The sequence below is a fragment of the Protopterus annectens genome, chromosome 2.part2 (genome assembly GCF_019279795.1).
Source record: "Protopterus annectens isolate FY-2018-M chromosome 2.part2, PAN1.0, whole genome shotgun sequence".
NCBI classification, from domain to species: domain Eukaryota; kingdom Metazoa; phylum Chordata; order Ceratodontiformes; family Protopteridae; genus Protopterus; species Protopterus annectens.
In genome coordinates, this window is record NC_056730.1 from 128,526,826 (window position 1) to 128,547,357 (window position 20,532).

The 20,532-nt window shown below is 42.6% G+C and overlaps 1 protein-coding gene across 2 annotated transcripts in view; it reads right to left on the reverse strand.

Annotated features, from left to right (window-relative positions):
* Positions 1 to 224: 224 nt before the first annotated feature.
* LOC122795563 (ATP synthase subunit C lysine N-methyltransferase-like) overlaps positions 225 to 20,532 on the reverse strand; it is an 837,305-nt gene continuing 816,997 nt past the window's right edge. For both annotated transcript variants that reach the window (XM_044063804.1, XM_044063803.1), the window contains one exon: positions 225 to 623. In XM_044063804.1, the coding sequence (XP_043919739.1) occupies positions 450 to 623 (174 nt within the window). In that variant the 3' untranslated portion in view covers positions 225 to 449. The remainder of the gene's footprint in view (positions 624 to 20,532) is intronic.

Genomic DNA, 20,532 nt, shown 5'->3' on the forward strand with positions numbered 1-20,532 from the left:
GTTAAAATGGTTTAATGTTTTTTTCTCTTGTTAATAAGCCTAAAGCTACATACTGTTCATCATATGTCCATAGAAAACGATAAACTTGCTACAGTGTTTTTTTTTTTTTTATTTAATTATGCTGATATTTTAGCTACAATGGCTTATATACTGCAAGGTGAGATATTTCAATCAAGCTTGAATTTTGCAAAGCCACCTCAAGGAATGACCTTTCTACAATTACTGTTTTTATTGCTTTATTGTTGGTATGCATGATTATTACTCACAAAGCAAAATTACAAAAAGGAAAACATTTGAAAGGAAACCTACAGATTATTTTGATGCAAAATAATTCAACTGTTTTGCAAAATAAATAACAGAATTACAGCGCTTTTAACTGTGAGCAGTAATAATTAATAAAGTTTATACTGTTTCAGGGAATCGAGTAAATGTGAGTAGGACAGAGCTGTTTATTTAGATTTAGGTAGCTGCTTCTTGATAGTCTGTATGTCATATGCCCACACCTGGTCCAAACCAGAACCTTCAGAACAAGTAGCAGGCCAATGAGTAAATGGGAAACGGCAGACAATTATTCGAGCATCATCTGGAAGTTCATCTTTCAACTTTTTTTCTAGTATGCGTGTCTAATATAGAAAAAAATTTATAGTTATTTTTTTAATTTATACACTGCCAGTAAGAATAACTTATTCAAAACATGTGTTTGCTATTGCAATCATCTGACAGGTAAGATGATACAGAATATCTTAGACAAATCACAAAGAAACTCCACAATCCTTTATCAGGTTAACAAACTTTAATTAATATATAACTCTAAATTAAATACTGCTAACATATGAAATACAAAACAGTTAAGCCATTTTTACTTTTTTAGCTTGACATATACTACCATTTTAAAAATACTCTATGAATAAATAACTATATAACACTGACCCTATATAATTCTACCACTTAATTATGACAACACTACAGCCCTTCAAAAGCATCTCAGTTAGGAGGCATGAAAAAGGAAACAACTAACTTCCTAGGACTGCAAAGTACAAACTTAATTTTATTATATAAAACAAAATTTGGACTATTGTGAAGCCTTTTTTGGTTGGTTTGTCTTCAGTGCCTGTTTTCTCAAAATAAGGAACATTCCTCACAAAGAGGAACAGTGGAAAGGTGCAACAATTATACTGAACAGTGAAATTATGAACTATGGATGAAGTATCAGCAATGGCTGAAATAGCACTGAAAAAAAGTGGAAGGTATATTTGGACTGCACACTAATGTGGTAAGAATTTATGAGTTGTGTGAGGTACTCACCAAGATAACTGAATCTTTTATTGTTTGCGGTCCTCATATTATGTAGGTTATGTAAAATTTATGTTGGATTTAGTTGTTTAATGTTGAAGCACTGATGCATTTTTTTGCAGACTGTGGTGTCTTCATTATATGAAATGGCCTTGAGATAGCAACCATAGACACATCACAGATATGAGAAACCATGTAGAATTGCTTTTGAGATCCATAAAGCCCACACCTATAATAACAGACGTGCTTTTATTTAGTATAAGAGAAGAATACATTTTGCCCTCTCCCAAGATGGTCTCATCCAGTGGTGTAACACCATAGCAGCTGTCAATCAATTTATATCCTATGGCAGGAAAAAAACAGTCCGTCTCTATTAGGAAAGTGTAATAAAAGCAAATAATCAACAGGCAACATGGGTACAGTACTGTATTTCTGGGGAGTAAAGCAGCCAGGCTCATACTGTACTTCCTGTATAACAGCAAACATCACTCCACACCCCTATCACTTTAAAAAAAAGCCTCCGTAAACAGTAATTCTCCTTAACAGTCATGTAACTATTATATAACATTTTTTTTCAGCCAATTTGCTACACAATCACGAGCAAAAAGGTCATTAAGAGGAACAACAAACCTTGACAAAAAAAGGGACTCAGACAGTGATAATGAAAAACAATTAATAAGGTGAAAGGGAGAAAGGGGAATGTGAAAGGAAGCAAATAATGAAAATACACCAGGAAAGTCATGTTCTTAACATATCATTTGATCTATAAGAAGATCATCCTTGATGGGTTCAATGCATGAATTCATGTCAGAGCTAATAAGGAAATTACCGAGAGGAAATACGGTATGTTCTTACTCTATAAGCTGATCTAAGAAGACTGTCCTTAATTGGTTCACAGGTATATAATAGCCTTACGACCACCAGGGCCTTTATAAGCCTAGCCATGCAATCCAATCCATTTGTGCCCTTATGTATCATGGGGGTATGTTAGGACGTTTCTAGAGGTTATGTATGGAAGAAATGTTAGTTTGGGCAAACTGTCCACCTCTGTTTATGACAGACATGGGGGGGGGGCACGCCCGGGGTGAATTTCTGATTTTCCATCCATTGGTCAACATTATGCTCTGCTTCACATAGATGGCAATCTTCTGAGGCACATGTCTATCTCACCAACTTCACAAGTAAACTTTAAATCTTTGGTTGTAGTGGTTATGATGATGTTCATTTGTGGATATGCAAAAGGTCCATCACAGCTGGATCCAAGGATGCCTTGTATGCAGTTTAGAGATTAAGACTTTAAAGTGATCCATATAGGACTGTGTGTTTATACTCTGGATTCTCCTGGTAAGGAACTTTTTTGGGGGGCATTCCGACTGCTGCATATGTCTGGTCAGGTACACACCAAAGTGGGCATAATACTCAATGACTGGTCTGATAAGGACTAAATAAAGTTGCATTATGACTTCCTTGGACCTGGATGCCGTGCCCTTACTTATTAAGTTGGGTGACAAAGTGATTTTTCTTAGATTATTGTCTACATATGCTCCAACTTCCCTGACTGGTAGGCTAACTCTTATGGGTGTCTGATTGATGGAGTAATTAGCCTGGACGTCTGCTTTCCCAAAAGGCACTATAATGCATTTCTTGGCATTAAATTTAGTCCAAGACTTTAGTACCAGACATTTTTCTGTGTTAAACCCTCTTGTAATATGTTTCTGCCTTGAGGGGAATCTCAGTTTATAGTGATCTGAGAACCTGGGTCAGCCAAAGGCCCTTGAAATTAGCCTTTACCTCCAAGAAGCAGACACCAAATAGGAGTGGTCCAGCATGGAGCTCTGAGGTATGCCGCTGGTGACCGGTCTCTTAGTGGAGATGCCAATGCTAACTTCCTGGGCCCTGTGTTTGAGCCAGCTGGCAAGTCAGTGAGTTACATAGGTGTTTATGTCCAGTTTGTTGAGTCTGTCAACTATACCCGAATGGTGCATTGTATCAAATGCCTTAACCAGATCCAGATAGGCAGTATGAACTGCTTTCCCTCATCTATTGCCTTGGAAAGCATCTCAGGGAAGGTTATCAGGTTTAATAGGGATGACCTTCCCTTGTCAAAGACAGACTGGGTTGGGTCCAGTGTCTGAATGCTGCCATCTAATGTTTATGTTAATCTTTTTCCACCAATCAGAGTTTAGCAAAAACACTGAAAATTCCCAATCTCAGGGACATTCCTGCACCTGCTATGATGCTCAGCAATGTTGAGTGCTAGAATCATAACTGCCAGTTAATCCACTAAATGCTAGACAGCACTGTCCTGTAAATAAAAAAAATATGAATGGAAATTTGAAACCTACAGTGACAGAAAGCAATATGCATTATTGTCCCAGTTATAAGGAACTTTAACAGCCAAGACTCAGTGAAGAAGATGACCATCCCCAGAAGAATGGAGAAAGCACATACTCAGCCATTGTGTTATAGCCAACAGTCTAACATTAAGGTCCCTTCCTGATGGACACACTGGTTGGGCTAAATTTCAAGCAGCAAAGTACTAGGGTGGAAGGAGATGGAGGGCCAAAGAAAAGCACACCCCAGAAAGATGAGTGCTGAAGTAATGACTTACCAAAAGAGGTCTGACTGCAAAAGCTGCAGCCAAGACAGTAATGCATGTATAAAATGTTTGAACCCAAGACTAAATGGTCAGGTGTATTCAAAAGGAGACCACCAATGTACACACTAGTAAGAAAAACTCCAGTTGTAGGGAGGCCTTTTTCGGCAGTATTCATCAATGGCTAGTTACATGTGTGGCAGCAAACGATAATGCAACTGGCAAAGCACTTAGAAACTGTCTGCAACTGCAAGCCCTTCCCACCGCAAAGCAACAGAGATGAACAAGTTGTTTACCTTCTTGATCTGATGCATCTAATTGCGGCAGCACCTCAGCTGATGACAGATGTACAGCGTATGAAATGCTCTGGCTCTTTCAGTCTTTTCTTCCATAAATAAAACACGGAGATGACTGGAATATTTAAGATGCAACTCTGAAATCCTTTTCAGGAAGGCACATGGGTAGTCTAGAGGAACACCCCCACCTTGTACAGACTAGATACAATTCCCTTCAAGGGGTTTTTAGCTTTGAAATCCTATACCTCAACTTGCATTTTCTCATGATAAAGTCTTACAATTCTATTGAGCTTTCAAAGCCTTAGCGGTGGATAGGTAATTTGGTTGATCATAAAATTTAAGTTCCTCAAAAGGGAAGGAGTTCTTCAAAGGTGGATGGGATGAAGCTCTTGCTTTAATGGTACTGGGCCACAATCCTGTCCTATCCCATGCAAGGTCTTGATGACAGAAACAGCAGACACATGCACCAAAACTATGGAATAATTGAGGATCAGATCTTAATGATGCCTTTGAATGTTTAGTCTCACTTTTATCAGCTGGGAGAGATGAGACACCTTCCTTCCCAAATGGAAAAGAATAACTGCTTCAACTTGAGGGAGTATGTCTGCTGAGTAAAAGAGAGTTTGCAGCAGCATCAACATCCTTTGAGACATCAGCCACCCCAGGATCAAGGCATCAAAATCTGGAGCCAAGTTCTTATGTAGTTGGCTGCCACTCCAAACTGTAGGAAGCATCTCTGGATTGGACTAGAAGAGCTTTTTGTACTGCTGGTGAGGTGAGTGCATAAAACAAGAACCTTTTCAACCATCAGTGGGTAAAAACAATTAATTTTGATCTTTTTTCTGAACTTCTTACAAGATTTGAAATTAGAGGGATTGGATATATGAATTCTCATCATCCATGTAAAAGAAAACATCCATAATGTTATGTCCTCATGCCTTGCTACATCAAACACAAATTTATGGTATCAAATTTGCAGCATTTAGTGCTACAATTAATTTTAACTGAACTAGTAAGACAAAAAGTAGCTTATTCATTTAAATGATTTTTCTCATACTTAAAAATTTAGTATAACAATGAGTTCTGGATGACTGCTGTCTAAATGTCTGGCCATCAGCAATCAGACGGCCTATTAACTGACTGCAGTGAGATATCAAAGAGTTAAACAATGGTCTGCAATCAGCTAAACCCTGTTCTAATGGTATGAATTGCTTTATTCCAGAAATCAAATGTAAAGCATCCTCAATTTGTGTATATTTTTATGGTGGTGGTGGAGTTCTAGAAACATTACAAATTGGACTTTCCTCACCTGAAGACATATACTGAATCACAACAAAATGCAGAAGTATCAGATGCTACAGTAAGTAGTAGATGTTAGTCACAACGTACCAAAGCTTTGTCAGATCGGTAGTGCTCTGTAAATGCATTCTGTTCCTGGCATTTCCACTGCACATAAATCTTTTACTGTCACGTCATTTATTCTAATTATGCATAAAATCACCATAGTAGTTCACTAAGTTAAGAAATGCTATTAACACTTTAAAATTATTGAGGGGAGAAGCACATCATGAAATGTGCTGAATCTAGCTTTGTTTGTATAACTTGAGCACTAATCCAGGCATTCTTTAAAGTATTCAGTTGTATTTATTACTGCTTGGTAGTAACTTGATTAAAGTGTAGCTATCATTCTAAGTCTTTTGGATTAAGCACTTGGGCTTCAGACCAGTTGTTTTACATTAGGAAGGTTTGTGGCCTGCACTGTGGTGGCAGGACAGGTAGCTTACATCCTTCTAAGTTGGGAACTGCTGACTGAGGGCTCAGTGTCTGTTATTCTAAAAGTGTATTAGTTCTGGCTTAAGCACTTGGGCTTCAGGCCAGTTATTTTACATTAAGAAAGTTCGTGGTTTCCACTCTTGTTGGAGGAGAGGCTGGACTCTGCCCTTCTGAGCTGGGAATTTCTGGTTAAAGGTTTATAGTGCCTGCATATTTGAACTGTTTCTTACCAAAATTGGTACACCTTGTTTGCTGTAGCATAGACTAGATCCATGCCTGCTGAATCTAGCTTTGTTTGTATGCTTGTTGTTTGTTTGCTTGTTATTTCCCTGAAACGCTAATTCCACCTAATACATGGCTTTTCAGCGCTTCTGTGGATCCCTAGTGATATCTGCATTGCTTACTGTACTTATTTCCTTGTTTCACTTGAAAGAGAGTTACTGTTTGTCATTTTTGCATTTAAGTTACCTGTAACACATTGCATTTAAGTTACCTGGCACTTGTTCACTAAAGCAATTATATGTCAGCACTAAAAAATTAAAAGCACTACACCCTCACAAACTCCCTTGAGTACCTTGTTCCCCACTGGCCCTTTTTTTCAATTATAAAGGAATTCCCAGTACTATTCTAGCATGTCCAAAGGTCAGTTGTCAATCTCCTCTCCGGTCCAGCTGGTGAATCTGGGAATCTTGAGGCAATGTTACAACTGCCTCATGTACACAGACAACCCTCTCCTCCTCCCAACAAATTCCAACACATGTGAGAGATGCAACCATATAGCCAAACTGGAGGGTAAGCTCTTTCAACTCAGTAGTGGCGTAACCAGTCAGGAGGAGAAGGAAACTACACTCACTACAATTCCAGTCTCACATAGACCTACCACGACAGCAAACCAAACACATAAACATACAAAAACATACTAAGAGGCTCTAAATAAAAATCTGCCTAAGCAGCAGAGACCTCCAAAGCAGACACCCAAGCAACCGCTACCCCAAAACAAAACACTTGCAACACATAGCTCACAAAGCCAGTGTGCCAAACAGTCACAGCCCTTAAGGCTATACAAAACACCAGATACACTTGTAATAGGTGACTCTATCATCAGGCACACTGACGTCCCGCTCACCAGGCTGAACAAGGAGAAGGTCACCGTGAGCTGCCTGTCGGGTGCTAGGATCCGCCACATAACACAAGCACTCAGGTCACTCCAAGGCAAGTACAAATATGACTCAGTCATTGTCCATGCTGGTGTGAATGACCTGAGACGTACCTCCCTGGACTACATGAAAAGAGACATAGAGGAGCTCTCTGAGCATGTAGCCCAGGCCAGTATGACACTGACCTTGAGTAGCATCTTACCCTCACCAAGAATGATGCCACAATATGAAGACAAGATGATCAATTTCAACAACTGGCTTAAGTATTGGTGTCATTCAAAGGGGATCCAATGCCTGTCAGCCTGGGATGACATGCTCGACAAACCACGCACTCAAAACTCTCCTTAGCATGGAGAACATCGATATCTGTGCAGTAACAGAAACCTGGTTCAAGGCTCCTGAGAGCACCCCAGCACTACCAGGTTATACCTCATACCATGCTTTTCGGCCCCAAAACTGGGACCGAACAACAAAAGGAGGGGGAGTATCAATATTCGTCAAAGATACCCACACCTCCAGGTTGGTGGCACAGCACGAAGCATCAGAGACTATCCATGTGCAACTAACAGTGGGTAAAACTGTCCTCCAGTTTATAGCCTGCTACAGACCACCCTCCCAAACCCAGGAACCCCACTCGGCCTTCCTGAGAACACTGTAAAATATGAAGGTCTCTCCAAACACCATTATATTGGGCGACTTCAACTACCCAAACATAGACTGGGAGCATTACTCTAGCACCAACACCCTAGCCCAAAGGTTCCTAGAATTTATAAACTCAAATGATATGGAACAACTTGTTACCACTCCCACAAGAGGGGAAAACATACTGGACCTGATCATCACCAACATGGGGACTCTATGCTCCAGACCAGAAGTGCATCCCTCACTGGTAAGATCAGACCATAAACTAATCTCACTGGATATTCACATCCCGACCCCACCCCCTGCCCAGAAAACCACAATGAAAAACTTCTCTTAAAGCAAATTTCACACTCCTCAAAACCGAGGCGGAATTCTTCAAATCCCCCGGGCCTGTGGAAAATATGGCCCAGACTGCAGAATCCTTTATAAACGCATTCTATGAACACCTTCAGGAATGCATGGATCATGCAATCCCAAATAAAACCAAGACCCAATCCTCCGAAGGCAGACGTCCTGTCTGGTGGACCCCAGCCATAAACAAACTATACAATAGAAGGAGGAGGCTACTACATGATACAGCAAAATCCCAAAAAGGGAAGGCATCTCTGATCAGTATTAGCAAAAAACTACGGGCACTCATAAAATCGTCTAAGGCTATCTTCGAGAGAAAAATTGCACAGGACACTAAGGATAATCACAAGGCTTTCTTTAGTTATGTTAGGAACCTGGGTGGGAATTCCCAGATATGCTCAGAATTAGTCCAAAATGACAAAAAATACACCAAACCCACAGACATTGCCAACATCCTAGCTGACAGGTTCAGCACAACCCCCCCCCCCCACCAAAAGGGCAAATATCTATCCCAGCAGAGTGCTACCCCCCTGACATCTCAGATGCTCAGGTAAGAGCTGCCCTCTCCAAAGCAAAAAACACAGCATCAATGGGACCAGACAGTGTCCCGGGCTGCGTCCTACATGAACTCCAAGAAGAGCTAAACCCAAACATAAAACTACTGTTCAATCTCAGCCTTACTACAGGATATGTACCCAAAGAGTGGCGTACAGCAACAGTGCTCCCTCTCCACAAAGGTGGTGCCTCAACGGATCCTGGAAACTATCGCCCCATAAGCCTGACTAGCTTGGTCTGCAAAGCTATGGAAAGGATCATCATGGACCTCATTAATAAAGATATTGGGGACCTACAGACACTGGATCATACCCAGTTCGTCTTTGTTAAGGGCAGATCCTGCCTCTTAAGCCTGGTTGATTTCTTTGAAACAGTCACCAAGGCCATTGACGAGGGGAAGGTGGTCCACACAGCCTACCTGGACCTCACAAAAGCCTTCGATACAATACCCCACTCAGGCATTATAGATAAGCTCACCAGCTTAAATATAAACCCCTATGTCACTAGATGTGTTGCAAACTGGCTCAAGGACAGAACCCACATGGTTAGAATTGCTGGAGCCATGTCAGACTCCAAACCAGTTACAAGTGGCATCCCACAAGGCTCAGTCCTGGGACCTCTCTTGTTCGGTATTTCTCGGAGGTACAGGCCAACACGGAAGGACTGTGGGTGACCAAGTTCGCAGATGACTGCAAACTGGGCACCATAATTGACTCTCCAGCCGACACAAGCATCCTCCAAAAGGGCCTCATAGAAACAGACAACTGGTGCCAGAGCCATGGCCTCAAGTTAAACGCCAAAAAGTGTATAGTCATCCCCTTTGGCAAAAACAAAGTGCCCACAAATTACCACATAGGTGGTAATCCATTAAGTACAGAAGAAGTAATTAGGGACCTGGGGACCCAAGTTGATAGCAATCTCTCATTTGACAACCACGTGGCCAAAGTGGTTAGAAAAACATTTCATATAGCCCACCTAATCATGAAGGGATTCACATCTAGATCAGGGGAGGTCATTGTGCCTCTTTACTCATCCCTCATCAGGCCCATAATTGAGTACAATGCCCCTTTTGGGATGTACCTTACCAGACACCTGCAGCAACTGGAAAGACCCCAAAAGTACCTCACCAAGAGGATCAAAAGGCTCAAAGAGAAGCCATATGCTGCCCGGTTAAAGAAACTCCAACTCTACTCAGTGGCATACCGCCTGCTCAGAGGCGATCTATGCTTGACGTATAAAGCCATGTCCAACCCGGAATTAATGGACATGCTGCACCTCAGAAAATCCAAATCCCATTGAGCTTCGCGCTCGAGAGACTTGAACCTCAGCACTGAAATAAATAGGACATGCTGAAGGGACAGATTCATAACCCACAGGCTCCCTTCACTCTGGAATAAAATCCCAATCCAGGTTAGGCAGAGTCCCTCAATGACTCTCTTCAAGAGGAATCGAGATGAGTGGATGGAAGATCGTAGGTTTACCCCGTGTATCACTTCTGTGTCACTGTTAGACAGAGGCACAGTATACTAACCTCAAAAAAGGGCATAGCACAATTAATTTAAAATGGGTGGCGAAAGCCAAACAAACTCTGGCTAGGCTTATAAATGCCCTAGGGCAGACAGCCTAGTATGAACCTATGAACCTATGAAAGGATTTTATCTTCTCAGCCAAAACATGAGTTCCTTTTTATCCAACAAATACATCATGCCACACCACTAAAACAACAACTACAAAAATCTCAATTTGCAAAATACTTCCCTCTTGCAAGTTTTCAAACTACATTCAAGATCACAACAGCATTTAACTATAACAATAAATTAAAAAGAAGTATGTCAGCCTCCAGAGCAGAGAGTGAGAGAAAGAGACTTTGAAAGGAAGGATGACGTATCTGACACTGCTAATGAAAAGACAGGTCCTGACAAAGAGGCTTGCTAGTTGTTGCTGAAGCACCTACCAAGGGGAGAAAACGCTGAGAGAAGAAAAGGAGCCACTTTTGTTATTTTAAGTATTTTCTTCTGATTTTTTGTTAAGTTTTACTGCTTTGCCGCCTACTTTTTCGCATTTTCCGACTTGCTAAAGTTTATATCTGTAACAGTAACAGTACTTGGAACACATCTAGAGCCTGTTTTCTGCATTTCCTGTGTTGCACTTAATTTAAAATATTTTTTTTCTCTAAAAACTGCATTTTACCTGATTTTGGCCTAGCACTTGTGTGGGGTCATTTATTGCACTGTTGTGATTATTTTGCTGCTTGTGTATCTCTGCTACCTTTAAACTACAACAAAAAGAAAAAAAAAATCTTGCTTTTTTCCCACTTTCTGAAAGTTAAGAAAGTTCAGTTACAGATTTGCTGTTCTGAACTGTTTGGAAGTTTCTAGAAGGCCAGTGCTTACTTGAGCTAAAGGGAAGTCTCTGTGTTCACCAGTGGGAGTGGTTAACACTGAACAGCCTGTCTGTCCCTGGAGGAGTGGTTACTACCTAGAAGCTGTAGTTTTACTGACCATTTTGGGTCAAGTCTAAACTCCTTGATCTCTCTCTTAAAACCCTACAACTCTCTTTTTGCGCGGTTTTGCGCACTGAGCAGTGTCGGGCAGCGCCGCCTAAACAGGTGTAAACTATTCCAGGCTCCACAAAGTCTGCTCTTCACTTTTTCCCTTAGAACTGTTCAAACTCTCAAAGTAATCACTCTATTCTCTTTCTAAAGCCCTGCACTTGCTCAGCTCTTATAAGGAAACACTAGCTAACTAAAGCACTACACCCTCCTTGACTTCTCATAAGTATTAGGCTCCTGAGTGGTCCTTCCTGATCAAGTGAAAAATCAGTTCCCTTCCCTAATCTCATCAGTAAAAAAACTGTTCCCTATACTAATCTGGTATGTCCAAGGGTCAGTTTCAAGGTTACTCTCCAGTCCAGTTGGTGAATCTGGGAATTTTGAGGCAATGTTACAATTGCCTTATGTACACAGACAACCCTCTCCTCCTTCCAACAAACTCTAATACATGTGAGAGATGAAGTTACACAGCCAAACTGGAGGCAGAGCTCTCTAAAACCAAGACTGGCACAGTCAGTCAGGAGGAAAAGGTAACCACCCACACCACAAATCCAGTCTCACACAGACCTATTGCATCTGCATACCCAACACATAAACACACAAAAACATACTCGGAGGCTCTAAATAAAAATCTGCCTAAACAGCAAAGACATCCTAAGCAGATATCCAAGCAACAGCCACCCCTCAACAATACCCACGAATCACATATCTCACAAAATCAGTGTGCCTCACAGTCACAGCCCTTAAGGCCAAACAACACACCAAATACACTTGTTATAGGGGACTCTATTGTCCGGCACACTGACATCCCGCTCACCAGACTGAACAAGGAGAAGGTCACTGTAAGCTGCCTGTCGGGTGCCAGGATCCGCCACATAACGCAAGCACTCAGGTCACTCCAAAGCAAGTACAAGTATGACTCTGTCATTGTCCATGCTGGTGTGAATGACCTGAGACGTACCTCCCTGGACTACATGAAAAGAGACATAGAGGAGCTCTCTGACCATGTAGCCCAGGCTGGTACCTTGAGTAGCATCTTGCCCTCACCAAGAATGATGCCACAGTATAAAGACAAAATGATCAGTTTCAACAATTGGCTAAAGTATTGGTGTCATTCAAAGGGGATCCAGTGTTGGTCAGCCTGGGATGACATGCTTGACAAGCCACGTTGCTTCGCTAGAGACGGCTTGCACCTGTCACACTTAGGCTTTTGTATACTAGCCAAGGCTCTTGCTACCCCCATAGTGCCTTTTTTAGGCAAGGCTCAAAGGACAAACCCACCTCCATAGACAACCCAAGGATAAAAAAACTAAAGGTAATGCTACTCAATGCCAGAAGTCTAAACCTCAAGATGCACGCACTCGAGGCTCTCCTCAGTATGGAGAAAATCAATGTATGTGCAGTAACAGAAACCTGGTTCAAGGCTCCTGAGAGCACCCTAGCACTACCAGGTTATAACTCATACCATGCGTTTTGGCCCCAAAACTCGGACCGAAACACAAAAGGAGGGGGAGTATCTATATTCATCAAAGATACCTACACCTCCAGGCTAGTGGCACTGCACAAAGCATCGGAAACCATCCATGTGCAACTAACAGCGGGAAAAACTGCCTTTCAGTTTGTAGCCTGCTACAGAACACCCTCCCTATTACAGGAACCCCAGTTGGCATTCCTGAGAACACTGGAGAATATGAAGGTCTCTCCAAACACTATGTTATTGGGTGATTTCAACTACCCAAACATTGACTGGGAAAACTACTCAAGCCCAAACACCCTCGCCCAACGGTTCCTTGAATTTATACACTCTAACGCAATGGAACAACTGGTCACCACTCCCACAAGAGGGAACAATATATTGGACCTGGTCATCACCAACATGGGGACTCTATGTTCCACACCAGAGGTAAACCCCTCATTGGTAAAATCAGACCATAAACAAATTACCCTGGACATCCATATCCTGTCCCCACCCCCAGCCAAGGAAATCACTGTAAAGAATTTCTCAAAAGCCAACTTTGCACTTCTCAAGACTAAGGTGGAATCCTTCAAAGCCTCTGGGCCAGAGGATAATACAGCCCAATCCGCAGAATCCTTTACAAATGCATTCTATGAGCACCTGCAGGACTGCATGGATCGTGCTATCCCAAATAAAACCAAGACTCACTCCTCCAAAAACAGGAGACCGGTCTGGTGGACCCCGGCCATAAATACACTATACAACAGAAGGAGGAAGCTACTACATGACAGAGCAAAATCCCAAAAAGGGAAGGCATCTCTGATCAGTATTAGCAAGAAACTTCGATCCCTCATAAAATCACCAAAGGCCAGTTTTGAAAGAAAAATTGCCCTAGACACTAAAGATAATCACAAGGCCTTCTTTAGTTATATGAGGAACATGGGCAGAAACTCCCAGATATGCTCTGAATTGTTGCATAACGGTACAAAATATACCGAACCTACAGACTTAGCTAACATCCCGGCAGACAGATTCAGCGCAAACTTCTCCCCCTCCCTTCCCCCCCAAAGGAGCAAATGCCTATCCCAACTGAATGTAACCTCCCTGACATCACAGATGCACAGGTGAAAGCTGCCCTCTCCAAAGCAATAAACACAGCATCTACGGGACCGGATGGTGTCCCAGGCTGTGTGTTACACGAGCTCCAAGAAGAACTGAACCCTCACATTAAGTCACTGTTCAAACTTAGCCTTACTACAGGATATGTACCCAAAGAATGGCGTACAGCTACAGTGGTCCCACTCCACAAAGGTGGTGCCACAACGGACCCCGGAAACTATCGCCCCATAAGCCTGACAAGTCTGGTCTGTAAAGCTATGGAGTGTATGTATTATCATGGAACTCATAAACAAAGACATTGGGAGCCTCCAGACACTGGGCCCTACCCAATTCGGTTTTGTTAAGGGCAGATCTTGCCTCTTAAACCTAGTTGATTTATTTGAAACAGTTACCAAAGCCATAGATGAGGGCAAGGTAGTCCACACAGCCTACCTGGACCTCGCAAAAGCCTTTGACACAATACCCCACTCGGGCATCATAAATAAGCTTACCAGCTTAAATATCAACCCCTATATCACAAGATGGGTTGCAAACTGTCTCAGAGATAGAACCCACATGGTCAGAATCGCAGGTGCCATGTCCGAATCCAAACCAGTTACAAGTGGCGTCCCACAGGGCTCAGTTCTGGGACCTCTCTTTTTCGGTATATACTTCTCTGAGGTTCAGGCTAACACAGGGGGATTATGGCTGACAAAGTTCGCAGATGCCTGCAAATTGGGGGCCATAATCAAATCTCCAGCTTACACAAGCATCCTCCAAAAGGGTCTCACAGAGACGGATGCTTGGTGCCAGAGCAACGGCCTCAAGCTAAATGCTAAAAAGTGCATAGTCATCCCCTTTGGGAAAAACAAGGTGCCCACAAATTACCACATAGGTGGTAATCCATTAAGTACGGAAGAAGTAATTAGAGATATGGGGACCAACGTAGATAGTAATCTCTCCTTTGATAATCACGTTGCCAAAGTGGTTAGAAAGACCTTCTATATAGCCCACTTTATCACGAAAGAGTTCGCATCTAGATCAAGAGAGGTCATTGTGCCCCTCTACTCGTCACTCATCAGGCCCATAATTGAATACAATGCCCCTTTTGGGATGTACCTTACCCAACACCTGCAGCAACTGGAGAGACCCCAAAAGTACCTCACCAAGAGGATCATGGGCTACAAACAGATGTCCTATGCAGCTTGCCTAAATAAACTCCAGCTCTACTCAGTTGCTTACCGCCTACTCAGAGACGATCTATGCCTGACGTACAAAGCCATGTCAAACCCAGAATTAATGGACATGCTCCACCTCAAAAAATCCAAGTCCCTTAGAGCTACACGCTCCAGGGACCTAAACCTCAGCACAAAAATAAATAGGACATGCTGGAGGGACAGATTCATTTCCCAGAGGCTCCCCTCACTCTGGAATAGAATCCCAATTCATGTTAGACATAGCCGCTCGCTGACCCTCTTCAAGCAAAATCTGGACGCGTGGATGGGAAATTGCAAATTCACCCATGGGATCTCTTCTGTGTCCCTGCTAGACAAAGGCAGAGTAAACTAATCTTAAAAGGGTACCTTCTGTGACCTACTTTACAGAGGCACAGTAGGCTAATCTAATAGGGAGGCGGAAGCCAAATACACTCTGGCTAGGCTTATAAATGCCCTAGGGCAGATAGCCTAGTATCTACCTATGAACCTATGAATACACTGATAAACTGTCTCTGTAAAAGCAGTGCAACCATGTCTGTACTGTCCAAAACACAGCAAAAGAGCCAAGCCTTTTCTTGCCTTTAGTAAAACATTTTAAATCACGGGTACTGGAAGGAAAATCCAAACAGGAACCCTTCCCCCAACACTGCTCTGGTCCAAAAATGAGGAAGTCAAGCAGTGAAACAATTAACAATAATTATCAATTATCAGCTGCAAGATACCTCATAGAATGAGTTGCTACTAGTGATCAAGATGTATGTTGTGCTCATCTGGTCTGCCAATTCAGGGTGGTCTCCTGGTAGATGAACAGCAGTCAACTAGATGTTAAGCAACAGACTGATCTCACTGTTAAACAGCAATCTTCAGAAATGGTCAGAATGCATTTCTTCTTAGCTTGTTTCTGTGCCACACAATTCCAGTAATGTCACTTAATCTGAGCAAATTAACACTTTTAAATCATTTTTTAGCACCCTTGCTGGAAACCATGGTGCCAAAAATTTCCTTCAGAATAAGGAATTTTAACTGAACGAGGGATTAAAAATCCTGTTTTGTCTGTAGCTGGAGGTGAATTCCCTAACTCAAGTCTGACATATTAATTACAATAATGTGAGGAGTGTAAAAAAATGGGTTATGCTTCAGCTCATCAGGGATACTGTGATATACATTTCCAATTCCTTCACCAAAGTTGGAATCAAAAGTACCACCACAAACATTGGATTACATCAATTGGCCTTGCAGACTCAACAAGTAGCTCTAAATTTTCCTTATATAGAGTTTGGCATTCTGAACCATCATGATATTAGCCAACATATGGTAGAGAATGCTGGGAAGCCCTTTACTGTTACAAGCTGAAACAGAACGGCAGCCCTCTCCATCTTTCTGAAAGTTGTCCAAAACAGTCCCCAGAAACATTATAATCCAATTTTTACTTGTTAATGAATTCATAGAAAAAAGGAATTACAACTGCCAAAGCCCCCTACACTACTTCACTTACTAAGGTAAAACTAAAATACACTTTCCTAGATTATTTTTGTCTCCATCCTGACAATCATTCTGCCTCCTCCTCCTGGACTTAAACCAACATGTTCCCTCAGAAAATATAAGAGGGTAATGGACTTCCAGCGAGGGTGCTGTCATATAAGCAGCCACAATATCTTTACTGGTATCCTGTCTATGTTGACAGTTGTAATTGTTTAAACCCTATCCCCTGGGTATGGGTTAAGCTACCGACTCCATCTTGGAGGCTCACAATGCCTTCCCTTTCAAGTACATATTCCTTTATACCTGTTCTTAAGGCCACCATCAGGTAATGGCTAGCTGAGCTGACAGCCCAACTCCAGTATGCACTGATAGTCCCCTGAGAGATTGTGCAGCACATATCTTGATCCATCCTCCCCTCCCCCAAGATGAGCATGTCCATCTTCCTCTGCCAGCTCCATTAAACTCCTGGCAACTAATTAAACTTGAGGGTGCTGGGGCCACCATCAGAGCTTTTATGCCTTTTTGCTGGGCTGACTAGGTCTAAAATTAAATCAGCTAAGTTAGGGTAAATATGACAGGCGTGCTCATTAAGGGTCACATTAGCAGGGACCAAACATTTGGAAAAGAGTAAAAGGAGCAATCAAACTGCAGAATAACAGTCCCATTTTCTCAGAACGTATGCTTTGAGAGGTCTGAAAAATCAGAATACGCTAGTCTGTCTTCCAAGTCCAAAGTCACCATTCAAGCTCCTTCACAAGACTCGGTAAGGAGTTTTTAGAAAGTCACCATTCTGAAATTTTGCATATTAACATGCTTTCAGGGGCTAAAAAGCTTCAACTTCATATTCACTGCACTCTTTCTTGGGAAACAAAAAGCATTCTGAGTGAAAACATACAGCCTTGCAAGGTCTTGATACCCTTTTTACTGCCTGTTTTTTTAAATATTGTCCTCAGATGTTTAACTTGATAATGCTTTCTCGCTCATTTTTGGAAGTGGACGTAGAATGAATTTAGAAGAATATTCTATCATGTATTCCCTATGTAAGTTTTCCTTAAGATATTTAAAAAAATACTAAAAACGTTTTGATAAAGCACCCCCCCCCCCCAAACACACATACATAAACATACTGGGTAAAACAAGAAACAGAAAAAAAAATATGCCCCGGGATTCATGAAGCTCGGCGCAAGGCCGGTGTAAGGCCTGCGCCGGCGGTGCAGTGAATAGTCGGCGTAGTAGCGCCATATGCATAGTAATGAGAGTGCGCCGCAAACACAGACACGTGCGTAGTGTACGTGAGCGAGCCCAAGTAGGATGCGTCCGGAGGCGTGGCTAAGCCGGCAGGCGATGAGCAACCTAATGTGCTGACTGCCACGGTCCGCCCATAATAGTAATGGCAGCAGCTAGGGCCCGTGCAGAATGAAACGCACGTAGAGTATGCAACATAGTACCCGTCCCAACAACACGGAGAAGCAAATACAACCCACGAAGCCCTAAGTGTACCCGTCCAAGGAACAAAGGATACGCGTAACACCGTGTTTGTCCCGCAATGCACCGTCAGCGGGCATACCCAGAGAAGGTGTACCGCAGCATGTCAGCGCGCCACACCGACATAGGAGTAGCGACTAAGGTTACCACCTGTCCCACTTTGCGAGGGGCAGTCCCTCCATGCGCAGTTGTGTTCCGATAAAAAAATGAAAAACGGCAAATGTGCTAAGATTGTAGGACATAATGATATCCCGTATTTAATGTAATGGTTGCATGAAATGGTTATTTCCGTAACTGAAATACCTAAATGTCACAAGAAACAGAATAAGCAACCAAACTGCTACAACAATAAGCTTTTATTTAGGCAAACAAGTGAAGTTTTATGCTATATAGTGACCGTGGGTATGTGTCGGCCTGTAAAATCTGATGTGAGTCCCGAAAATGTCCCACCTTGGCCACTGGAAAAGGTGGCAACCCCAGTAGCGACATGGGCATGGTCACCAGGGTTACCAGCTGTCCCACTTTGCAATGGGCAGTCCCTCATTGGACAGTTGTGTCCCGGCAAAACTCGAAAAAATGGCAAATGACCTGAGATTTCCTGGCAAAAATATTCCCGCAATATACCTGTAATAGTAGCATAAAACATATATTTTGTATATGAAACACATACATGGCATAAGAAACTGAATAAGGAACCCAAATGCTAACAGAATAAGCGTATATTATGGAAACAAGTGAAGTTCTGTCAACTCCACATGCTGTGGGTATGTGTTGTCCTGCAAAATCCGATGTTTCCACAAAAGATGTCCCACTATGGGCATTGGAAAAGGTGTCAACCATAATGGTCACAAGCAGTAGTGAGAGTACACAGCCGGGTAGCTGTGTCGACATAACAACAGGAAGGAACCAAGATACCCTAAACACAGGCAAACATGTGCATAGCAACATGTCCCACACCCAGCAACGTGTTTGTCGCATACACAGGACGGCGTATGTCTAAGTGTAATATCCAGAAGCAGAACCCATGCATGCAGATGTAATACACAATAGCCCCATTGTAGTATGTAAGTCCCACCCATGTATGCCTGTGCACCCAAACCAGCTAGCATCCTTGTGCAGCTACACACCTACACACAATGGGCATACCTGAAATGTGGTAAGAAGTATTGTGTTAGGCAGTGCCACGCAGGCAAATATGTACCCCACATGTCACCAACCCACCTCAGGTACAGATATGGAAATGGCTGCATGTGAATGTGTCTGCAGAATGTGTACATCCCGCATGTGGTATGTACCCGTCCAAACCATATAGGTTTGCACACGCCACGGTGCACATAACTGTACACATGTGGACAAGTTGGGTTGTTGAACCACCGCATCGATGATTAGCTATGCAGAGAAGTCAAACACATATAGCGGAACATGTGCCTACCAAACAGGACGTCCTAACAGGGTGCCACAGGCACAGAAGGGGAAGGTGGGACATCACATGTGGAGAGTAGCGTTTCCGGACGGCCAAATACACACGGTCAAGGTAAAGGACGGAACAACATGCATATGGCCGGATGGATGTTGTTAGAAAAATATATATAGAAACACATATGAAGTGCCAGTTTAGAAGCAAAATACAATATAATGCATTGAATTGTACCGTACAATATGGCAGTAGAAATGATCATGCATGTAATTGGTGAAGCGTAGCTGCTGTGTGATCGAACTCTGACCCTGGCAGTAACCAGTACAGCAGGCCCATGTCTCTCAGCATTAATTATCTGCTGGGTTACAGAAAAATAAATGTATGTACATGCATAACATCCTCCCTTCCCCTGAGGAGGATGGCCTTGTGAGCTCTATCGAAGATAGAGTACAACTCCTTACCAGAGAGACAAAGGAACGTATTAAGAAATGAACTGACTATTGTATCGGAACAGTCCAGGGTCCTTGAAACATCTACAATCACAGAAAGACACTGTAATTGACCAGGTGCCTTGCAAGGCTGTGTTATTCTCATGGGAAAACATTTCAAAAGCATGACCGCAGCACCCACGTATGTATAGAACATTGCGGACCATAGTGATGGAAATGCCCTGTGACCGACCACGTCAGTAAGGTGGGCAAAAGCTGATTGTAAACACTATATAAAGAAATTGCTTACTGTATAGAGTCAGACAAAACTCTCATACTTGGACTGTATATTATTTTGCCTGCCTGTTGTTGTGGACCCGAGCTTCCTGTGTTATTGACTGTCACCTAGAAAAGCCTACTGATTTCAACAGTCTGGTTTTAACAACTTATTTGACATTGTGGTCCTTGTCATCCGGAATTCCCTTGGTAAGCTACAGGTCAGAGTGCATGAGTGGTTAGACATCTGCGCAGGAGAATTTGCCTAAATGGTTCTTCTGGAGTGAAAAGACCTCCGACTGAATTGTTGTGTGTAAAGAGGCTGTCCACTGTCTGATCTGTGGCTGAAAAGCGGAAAACTGGATCCCAAGAAGAAAACGTGCAGTCATAAACAGGAGGCTCAGGTAAGGAGGGTTTGCCTCTTTGTCTCTATTGTAGATCAGGGACCAGACTACATTG